This window comes from Triturus cristatus, chromosome 1_1 (genome assembly GCF_964204655.1).
Source record: "Triturus cristatus chromosome 1_1, aTriCri1.1, whole genome shotgun sequence".
NCBI classification, from domain to species: Eukaryota; Metazoa; Chordata; class Amphibia; order Caudata; family Salamandridae; genus Triturus; species Triturus cristatus.
The window spans coordinates 170,840,613-170,852,022 of NC_140579.1; the positions used below are offsets into that span (position 1 = coordinate 170,840,613).

Consider the following 11,410-nt stretch of genomic DNA (forward strand, 5'->3'; position numbering starts at 1 on the left):
TTGACTTAAATGAGGAAAAACTTGCTAAGGCAAATTGTAATAATTAAGGACGAATTAGCGCAGATTTTGAAATCAATTGTAGATTTGTCATTACAAGAAAAATGCTCATATTATAACCTGATAGACAAAATGGGTAGAACAACAAGTAAAACCCAAAGAATCATTAAAATGGACATTCTATCTGGTCCATCGGGATCCGCAGTTTTGTGTGATGAGATAAAACAATCATGAGACCATGCACAAGGACAACAGTCACACTGGTCTGAACTCCTTGTCGTCATCCCACAACGTGACAAAAAAAACAAGACCTATAATCAATAACACGGATAAAACAGAGCACAGATATCAACCTCGAAGTATCTATCAGAGACCCCTACACTTACTGCCCGAGGCTATGCCTTACACCATCATTCTCAAAGATGTGCCAGAATTAAAGGACGGTGTTAATGAGGATTTGGTAGATCTGAAAAACAAGATTTTGCATTGGTTTACTAAACGCTGTCACCATAACCCAAATATTTTAGCTCAAAACATTACTATGGTAAGAAGAGTACCCTGGTTTGGGAAATCACCGAAAGATTGTGAGGGGGGACTGTGTTGTTGTCTCCTTTCGAAACCCAGAGATGGTTGAAATTCTGCTTGAAGAAATATGTAACGGGAGAAATGTCATCTAAATATCAGGGAAAGGTCATTTCTGGGGTACCCTTAGGGTATTTTTATAAAACAACCATGGAGGATTTTAATGAACCTGGAAACAGTCCATTGATAGCAGACAGGTTCAGATGCCTTGCTTTGTCAAATAGTTTTACCCCTTAGAAGATGTAGTGATGTGGACTGACTACATCAGGATGTTGAGCAAAAACTTAGAAATATGGAATATTGTGGGTATTATCAAGAAATTAAATGACAATGTATAGCCTGAATTTTTAAATAATTGCCAAATTATTTGTATGCAAGAGACATGGCATATGGAACCCTTGCACATAGATGTTTTCTCAATAACTGATACACTAGCGATTCCCTCACGAAATGGAAGGGCAAAGGGAGGCTTAGCAGTTCTACTCTCAGTTACATGTCCACTGACTTTGAAGAAAATTTATATTGACTCACCTTATTTTCAATTTCTGTGGTTACATTCTATTGATTACCAGTGTTTTGTAGTAATTAATTTCTATAATAACGTTTTTGATAACACTAGAAATCAAGTAATAATGTGACTAGTGAGGGAGGTCGATTCATTTCTAAAAACAGATCAGAGGTGATTATTTTCTGATCTGGGTTGGAGATTTTAACACAAGGAAATGCGATATCCTAGAAGGGAAACACTGTGGACACGGGAACGAGTCTGGGGAAAGTTATTCCCATTTCCCACACAACATTTATGGTGAATCTATTAATGGGGCAATGTACAAATACAATCTAGAAGTAGTGGATCAGTCCGTATCAGATGGTCAATTCGAGCTTCCAACTTTTGAAGCGCATGGCCAGTGCTCAACTATCGATCATACATTAATCTCGGCACATGGCCAAGATTAAATAGTGAAAATGGAGGTGATAAAAAGCTGTTTAAGTGATCATCATCCACTATTATTAACAGTTAGACTAAATGATATCCCTCAGGCAGGGCCGTGTTTAGCATCCATTATATCAACTCGGAGAAAACGGTGTTTCGATTAAATGGTCTAGGATAAATCCAATTGAATTTGAGGACAGATTGATGAGTGATTGTGAATATGACATTGAAATATGTAACAGGGGGGATTCAACCAACAATCAGATCATCAGGGCTTTTTGTAACATCAATGCTGTAATTTCCAGGGGTTTAAAAATTAAGAGCAAAAAGAACGTGAAGAAAAAAGCCAGCTGGTTTGACCTTGAATGCACAAAGGCAAGCCAGATCTTGAAAAATGATTTAAAAATTAGGCCTAGAGATAGTGAACAGCTCAAACACCAGAGGATTATATATAAACAGACCCTAGCAAAATGGAAGAGGGAGACACAAGATCAGGCGTGGGAAAAATTGTCCCAGGCCGCTAACACAAAGGACTCAGCTTTGTTCTGGAAAACGATAAATCACCCTTATTTTAAAGATAGCTGTGCTGCTAAAATTGAGAGCTTAGTGCAGCCTCAAGAGTGGATAAGTTATTTTGGACAGGTTTTTAATCCAGAAAATGAAGTTTCCGTGCTAGTTGAAAATAGTGACACCAACAGTACTTCGGAACCAGTAGAAAATAAAAAATGTATAATTATTGACCCTCCAAATTTGGACCCTATCACCCTGGATGAAGTTACATTGGCCCTAGAAAAATGTGCAAACAGAAAGGCACCTGGTTTTGATGGGGTTCCAATAGATATTTTTTAATTTAACATGGGCCTGTGGAATCCTGGGCAGGCAAAAATAAATTTCTCACTGAATCACAGTACGGTTTTAGAAGGGAGATAGGGACAATAGAACAATGTATTAACTTGCACTTACTTGTTAGTAAGTACACAATTGCGAAAAAGGGCCATTTACATCTTTGCTTTGTTGACCTTACTAGTGCTTTTGATCTAGTAAACCACACAAAGTTATGGCAAACTGATTCATATGGGTGCACCAAATTATATCATTATTTACCCCTCACAAATATACTGTCATTTAAATACAATAGTTCGCTATGGGCTAGAGGGAGAGTGCATAACCAGTTTTAGGGTAACACGGGGAATCAGGCAGGGATGTGTGCTTGCCCCACTCCTTTTTTCATTATACATAAACAGAGTCGACGAGGGCTTGCAAAAGTTAAATGCTGACGTTCCTAGAGTAGGCAAACGTGCTGTTCCGACTTTACTCTATGCGGACGATGCTGTTCTTTTAGCAAGAACTGCAAATGGGCTCCAGACTCTCATTGAAAAATGTGCAGAATTTATGCATGATAAGGACCTAGTACTCAACTTGAAAAATACATTTACAATGGTGTGAGGGCAAGGAAACGTCAAAACTAGGACCCATCATGTAAATAGTATCCCTATTGAAGTAACAAGTTCTTTTGTATATTTGGGATTAGTATTTATAGCAAAGGAACCCCGGGGAGCCCACATTGAACACGGTAAACTAAAATTTGTTAGGATAATTGAGACAATCTTCAGATTCTCAAAAAAAATGAGTAACAAACCAATAAGAGAAATCATGACACTATAAAAGAGCAAGTGTCTCACTGGAACCTGTTTTGTTGCCGCATTATGGGGAGCGGCTAATTGTGTAATTCTTCAAACCGCCCCAAAAAAATGTTTTGCCAGATTGCTAGCTGTACCCAATTCCGCTCCCATATATAGTGTGCATGAAGAACTGGAAGCCCCTTATATTACCGACTTTATAAGTACAATAGGTTTAAATACCTGGTATGGGCTATGGAACAAGGAAGGCACAAAGTTTGCAAAGGATGTCATTAAGGATTGCATTGCACTCGACCATGGGAATAAAATCAAGGAAGTTCAGACAGAAAGACTCATAACATTCGAAATGATGGAATTTCCAACAATGAAATAGAACTTGTTCCTCTGAAAACAGAACTTTAAACTACAAATGAAAGACAAATATCAATTTCGGCCTAACACCGATGTCTACATCAGTATGCCTCGACAAGAGACACCTCCCGGTTCAACAAAACCTGCTGAGCTACCAAAGATAGATCGAACAGTATCTGGCTACGTCATCGATTTTGATGCCTTCTCTCTTGATCTCCGTGAACCTGAGACGACGCCAGCTCCAGTTTACCGTAAGCAACAAATTCATGAATTGTACACTGTTAGAAATGGGATCTCTGGTTGGCTAAGGCTTGCGCCAAAGCCAGGCAGAGACAACCACTCTAGTCAGGGCTTGGAAGTTACACACCAAAGATAACCCCTGCTCACCCCCTTGGTAGCTTGGCACGAGCAGTCAGGCTTATCCGGGAGGCAATGTGACACAGCAACAACACCCCAGTCACACCACAAAAGGAACTCCACACAAGGTTATATATAAAAATAGCCTTTGTATTATAATAAACACATTAGATCATAATCACATAATATACACTGTGCCAACTGGCACTGGGCAGTATCTACAGGGGACTATTTACAGGACCGGGCCAATCGGGCCACGGTCAGAATCATCAGAATGCAGGTAGTAGGTATAAAGCACAACCAGTAACTACTGACGAAATACTATATTCTGGAACATATTATGCATAACCATTATGGCATAGCAGCAAGCATAAACACATTACGCCCCCTCTGTAGGCATAACCTCATTTGTAAAAGCACATTGTGTAAGAATCATGGGGCAATAGGTTTAGCAAACATAACCCTATTATGCATAAATCATTGTAGGCATCACAGTAGGTATAAACCATCACCTAAATCACATTATGGCCCTCTTATGCGCAACCCTCACAGCTGCTGAGAACAACCAGTACTGACCGGTAATAGGGCCTTACACTTAGCACATCCCAATATGTCCAAGCACCATGAGCGGCAGAAGCGAATGGCACCCTTCCCAAAGTGTTACTGTCCCAACGTTAGTGTTCCCCGAGCAGGGACCCTGTCCTGGGCTCGCCCGCAGTGCCACTTCAATTTGCACTTGCCCCCAATAGCGCTAGCACCAATGTGCCACCACGTTGCAGCTGCCCGCTACGGCGGCGCAACTGAGGACACCAAACCAGCACTGGCACTCCACGTGCCTAGCCCACCCGGGGCCCCTGCGGGGACTCCTCTGGGAATGCAAACCAAATTCCCCCCAAGATGCAGTTTCCGGCAACGGTGGCGCAACTGTGAGAGCTGGAAACACTTCACGATGCAGCTGCCCGCTGTCAGATGGGGCAGCTGGGAAGCACCTTGCACAGGAGGCGGGCACCGGCAATGTGCCCCGACACACCCCCCGACCACCGAAGACTGAACCCCACTCACCGGGCTCTCTGCTGCGGTGTCCCCGCTCTCTCCTTTTCCGGCAGCACTTCTCTCATGGACGCGCTGTGGCTGCCTGCGGGACTCCCTCTTCCCTACGGGGGTCCCGCCTGAAAGATCTCTTGGTCGCGTCGCGGCCTCCCTGCTCCGGTTTCACTCTTTGCCGTGCGGGGCTCTCCTCACCTCACGGGAGCCCTGCTCCAGCCGGCACTGACTTCCGTGGACAACCCAGGCCCCGCCCACAGTTTGACTCCCAAGTATGCAGGCAGCACTTCTGGGGATCGGGGGCCGGTGATTGGCACAATACCGGCCCTCAGTACCTCAACTTGATCACGGGCTGGCGGCGGTGATATTGTTTCCGATCTCGGCAATTTGGGGTAGGCTCCAGCTAAAAGCGCATAAACGCGGGGTGGGCACCCGTAGCAACCACCGAAAAGGCGGGGTGGGCACCCGCCGCACTTCCTTGCGAAATGCGGGGTAGGCACCTGCTACGAGGCAGCAAGGTGCAGCATAAACGTGGCAATAATGCGGGGTGGGCTCCTGCATTCCCCACGCTAAGCAGGGGAATCCTCCACCAGGCAGCCTCGCGCTGTAGGCCACCAGCAGTCCTCCTGGGCCAAAATACAGCACTCCCAAGGGGCAAAAGTCCAGCGCTCTTCAGAGAGAAGTAAAGCGCTCTTCCCAATGCAAAAGAAAGTGCTCAGAGGCGCTGCAGTCCAAAGTCCAGGGGAGCCTTTTAGGAAGGAGGGGGCAAGGGCTGGGCCCAAGCAGGCCAGCTCACAGGGCCCTCCAGCAGGGAGGCAGACCCTAGTGGCGGTTCCTCCTGGAGCCCAGCAGCAGGCCCCCCTCAAATTAGAACAGCACCACAGAGAACAACTTTCATGGGGTCACAGCCCCTTCTCTTATACACAGGTTTCCTTTGTTCACACAACGCAGGGCTGGGGGAAAACCAGATGCAACTGGTTTGGGGGAGCTTTGGAGCACTTTGTTGTGCTCAGCTCCTCTCCCATTTGTCTGGTGGGGGCTAGGTGCTCAGACACACCACAGGGGGCGGAGCCAGCATTGTGGAGGGAAGGCACAGTCCTATTCAGGTCCCAGGTGCAACTCCTCCCACCCATCTGCATGCAGATCTCTCTGTTCACCACTGGGCTGACTCACCCTGGCTCCTGGAATTTCCCACACCATCCTGCACCTGTCAATCACAAGCCAGACATGCACTCCACATCAGGCAGGCAGACACACAGCACACAGAAATGCCAACTTCTAAAAGTGGCACTTCTCCTATAGTTATAATAAATCTGCGCACATCATTGCGCAGCATTTATTCTTACGAGTTTGCACATACTAAACTTGACCCTGCATTCCTCTCACATCAGAAATTCCCATGGACACACATATCCCCCATGCATTCCTATGGGAGGGCAGGCCAGTCTCACTAAATGTAACACAGAGCGCACGCACTTTACACTGGGACACAGTGTTAAAGTGCCTAGAGGCCTAAAACCACTAACGCTACATAGGGACAAAGGCTAGGATAAATGCAAAACGTTTAGGGGTGAACCTGCCAAAAGGGCCAAGTCCAACATACATTTTCCTGAAAAAAACGTACTTAGTGCCACCTTGGCTCAAGCTCTGGATCATTACTGGAATATTGTTTTTCCTGTTCTGGATTGGCCTAGTGACTGTTTTTTTGCTTACTCATAAATGGAAAATATCTCCCAGAACGCTTTGCAGTGTCAAATGTGAACTTGGTCCTGAAACCTCATACATCATCTCATCATGAACAAAGAGATTTGTTTTCCGTGAACATTACAGTTGTTACAATTCCTGATGGTATTGTTTGGGACAAGGTTGATTATGATGTATTTGGCCCCAATGAACTTTTGAAAATACCACATTTATTTCAAATTTCTCTAAATTATATCATTACCTCCAGTACATGTTCTGATGATAGGGATTTTGAAACTGTAAATAATATGTTTTCTGATCTAGTTAGATCCGCTGCGTTTTCAAAAAATGAAATGCTAGAGAACACATCAGAGTTTGATAGCATGTACTGTTACCAACATTATGGTCATCACTTTTTACTCAAATGCAGTATGCCAAGAGATAGTTACGCATACCACCAGTGGAAACATTGCCCAACCCCACCAAAGATTAGTTCAAAAACTTTTGCACAGAAGTTTTCATATTTATCAGGGTATAACACTTCTGACCCGACCTCATGTTACTATAAGGTTGCACCTACACCTGCACAGAAAAATATGCTGACTAACACCAAACAGATTTATTCTGCATCCTTTATTTCCCAAATGTCTGAACAAGGTTTTGACTTATGGAAGGACAATTTAGACATAAAGTCAGTCTGGGGTTTAAAGGGGAACAAAAGCACTGTTTAGAGCGTGCCTCATTCCACAACAGGTAATATTTCTGAATGAAACAGTGCAACAGACTTTCTCTCTTGGACTAGCCAAGAACAAAGATTTGAACACACCACTGATTCCGCACCTTCACATCAATTTTACATCACGTGGTGGGGATACAATAGATGACATCGTGCAGTACAATACTTCAGACCCCAATTGGAAGGGATGGTTAGTTTGGCCCACAGACACAAACAGATGTCAATCTAGATTTAGTGGTACAACCGAAGGGTTTAGTATCCATAGGCCAGACCCACCATATGTACAGAGAGAACATCCGGGGGTAGTGACATCATACAGTGTTGGGAAGTTGTGCCTTGATTGGCTAAAAACCTTGCCACTGTCCCAGGTGAAACAGCACTTATCCTTACTCTCTGATGAGGTGGATTTAAGGGATTTTTTACTAGGTCCCCGAAAGCCACGTCAGAAATGTTTCTATTACGCTGTCTATAATGAAATCTGGAAAATTACTCAACAAGAAGCTGCAGAGAGACTTCGTGAAATAGATATAATTAACCTAGAAAAGCCGTTAGCTGTAGTTGATAATGGTATGACTAAATTAACATCCAGGATTTATTCACTGGGCAACATTGTATCTTCTGCTATAGATATACTAGAACAGGACTTGTCCATACTACAACACGGACAATCTCAGCTACGTTCTATTATGTCAACAGTACGTTACTCTTTTCTGCATAAAATCTAACAGATAACGATGGCACAAAGAGGAGCAAAATATACAATGCTGCGTATTTCAAAACTGGACCAATTACCTTTTACTGTGGCAGAGTCAGTCATAACTTTCCAGTTTCAGTATTGCCTAGAACAACAACAGGCAGGTAGATATGAAGCAATGGGTAGGGAATTCATCAAGGAATCTTGGGTATTAACATACAGATTTCGATGTAGGAATGGGGACATGGAATTGTTCCTTAGCGGTACCAACTGCGAGAATTCCTTATGTGGATCTCTCATATGCCAGGATATCATGCTGCATGGGGCATGTAATGGTTCAGTTGCTAACTTATCCTGTCACTTGAAAGGGTCCCCAGCTGCTGTGATTAATCCGGTGTTCAAGCTACTTTCGAATGGTAGTTACTTGATGCTGAATGATCAAGGTTGTTGTGGGATGCTCCTGGGCATCGCATATCTTGTCACTGTGAGCTCCAGGGTTAACTTGCTGTATGCAAGTATTGTTTCCACTGACCCATACAGTCAGGGAGGCGCTGTTATGGCCTTCATTGAATGTTTCCTTTATACAGTTTGATACTCTGAGCCAAATGAAAGCCATGCTTTAATAGCAAACCGTGCCCTTAACCTCCGCCCGAGAAACTTATGATTGCCAGGTTGCAAGGTCCTCGGCTGAGATACAGGCACTAGTACGAACAAACTGCCCTTTCCATTTCACAGAAATGGTACAACATATCTTTAACATGTCTGATACGACGGGTATTTTCCACCTATTTATGACCATAGATTCAGGACTGTTAAGCACCTTTCAGACAATCCTCTGAGTCACTCCCAACTTTATACACTCCGTATTCAGAAGCATTTTTGGAGGGTTTCCGCTGATACTGTTTCTAATAGCAGTTTCTTTTTCAGCTACGCAATCGATGTCCCAATCACCAAGGAGATGGAAAAAACGCTTTTGGAGCGCCTATACCGTGATCGCATGGTAATCCATCTGGGCACACCTCGTCTTCGAGAACTGAGCGAGTCTTGTCTGGTTCAGACCGTATTCTGCCTGTCCTCCGTTGCCTGTTCTGTGGACAAGAATGCGTGTTGGATCTCTGTCTAACACTTCCAACAATTGCGCCACCGGACATTGATGGTTTACTGCACCCGATAACGGCCCTTGTTCTGTAGTGTCCTCAGCGTATTCCAATGTTGATGTCTGCATTCTTAGAGCCACCACAGGATGATTCAGCTCCTGTCGGAACGGATACCGGCTCCTCAACAAATACTCAGGCCTTGGTCATCACACAGGCATTCCTGACCAGCGGCTGTGGAGAATACAGAGGAACATCTGTGCTCGATTGACCTAATCTGTGAGTTGTTGCAGTGATCGTCGTCTGCGATTGCAGGCAACAGTGATGTTGCGTCTCCCAGCCAGGACACACAAACATTTGGATCATCGTGTGCTGGGAATATTCGGCTTTTTCAAAAACAACCAAATTTGGAATTTTGAACAAGACACTTTTGCTAACCTGCATGGCTTTCAGTGGCTCATTGTTCGGATTATATATACGAACATATTTAGTACAGATTTCTATCACATGCAATGTTTTTTCTTTTTTAGCATTTTCTTTTTTTAAATTTCACGTTAAATACTATTTTTAATAGACTTATTAATACGTTGCGTACCACATTTAGCAGTACGTTGGAATTTTTAGTATGTCGTCCGGTCTGATGAAGAGTGGGTGTTATCGGTTCAGACAGTCACCTACCCTTTCACCTATATTCTCCCTTACCATCACGCTACATAACCATTCTTAGTACTGATCTTTTACCTAATTACGGTAATGCCTAAAGATGACATGGGGTTTTCTCCGAAAAGCTTAAGCCTCATTCATTATGTATGAGGATTCTTGGAATCACAGCAAGACAGCAAGCCTACCATCTCCTGCATAATAACTATGTATAAGGGTCATTCCTTCCGTCATCGTAGTCTGACATGACACAGCAAAGTATATCACCAGGGGTATCACTTTGGGTATATAGACACCATATCTTGCTGAGGTAGTCAGAGGAGAAAAGGACTTCCATGCCGACACACTGTAATGAGACGCTGAGGTTCCTGCCCCAGACACTCCAGCTCGCAGTGGTGTGACATCCCTAGCGGGGTGTCCATCTCGAGACCAAGACGGAGTCCCACAGTCTCTCACTTCAGGTAATGGGGTTGACTTAATCCTAGAGGGATTCTTGGCTTTTACACCCACATACATGCTAGGTACACTTAGGTACATCGAGTTAAGGTTGCATCGTAGCAGTACGCATTCTACTGTCATGTAGTTTATATACTTGCCTGTACTCATTGTTTTAGCACGATGGTAGAAATCTACCATCCTTTTACTCTGTTAGTGCTTATAAACATTTATATCTGTTTGACTAATGGTTGTTTCAGCACACCTATTTTACACTAGAATGACGCTGGTTCAATAAATGCTTATTGAAAACGTCCCCACCATTTATTCTGTGTATATCTCTGAAACAAAGTGAGCACGAGTGACTGAGGGAAAAGTATTGAACTGTTTCCACGATCCTTAGGGATCAGGGTTGTCATGTTCGATAGTTGCCAGGAACTATTCTCTCCTTGGTAAGAGTGGTTTCTAGTGGCACTGTGAGCTAGCTGGTATACAGGCTAACATACCCCTGTAGGGGTGTCTAGAATCAGTCCGGACACCAATCCTACAGTGTATGTGTTCTAAATGCGCAGATCCTATATAGGTTTATAGGAACTACACAACAGTTTTGTGTTTAGGCCACCAAGCCTTGCAGTCCCCACCATAAAAGGTTTTGTTTGTCCTTGTTTAAATCACTATGATGTGATGATATTTATTAAAAGTTTGACACCCATTTCCTCAAACTCAGTTTGTGATGCCACAGTTGGATATTACCTCGGTTTTGACATTCCTCACCGGCACACCATTTGAGTCGATGTATGTTTGTTTGCTGTGTCTTCTGATCCTGAAGACTCTTTCTCCATGTGATTACATCAGCTTGAAGCCTGAGTGAAACACAGGTAATTTCAGCTTCACTGTGCTGCAACACCTTTTTCCCCAGACAAATTCGTGTTGAGGACTCTGGCAGCCTTCTTACCCTAAATCATGAGTTCCTTTCGTGTTGGGAAATTCATCACTCTAAGGTTGTTCTTTGCGCCCCCACATCCATTTATAAGGACTGGAGTGTCCATTAGCTGGACTCCAAAAGAGCTTTAAGCTTTTACATAGATCATTCCAAGGATCATTGAGTAGACAATCTGCTTTTTGTGAGATAACCTTGGGCAAAAAAGGGAAGGCTGTGAAAAAGAGGACCTTGTCGAAGTGGATAGTCCTCTGCTTTAAGAT

The 11,410-nt window shown here is 43.7% G+C and overlaps 1 protein-coding gene across 5 annotated transcripts in view; it reads left to right on the plus strand.

The window, feature by feature from the left end:
* Positions 1–10,522, plus strand: part of LOC146869905 (vesicle-fusing ATPase-like) — a 1,998,451-nt gene extending 1,987,929 nt beyond the window's left edge. For all 5 annotated transcript variants that reach the window (XM_085624087.1, XM_085624086.1, XM_085624090.1 and 2 more), the window contains one exon: positions 8,946–10,522. In XM_085624087.1, the coding sequence (XP_085480213.1) occupies positions 8,946–9,141 (196 nt within the window). In that variant the 3' untranslated portion in view covers positions 9,142–10,522. The remainder of the gene's footprint in view (positions 1–8,945) is intronic.
* Positions 10,523–11,410: the final 888 nt, after the last annotated feature.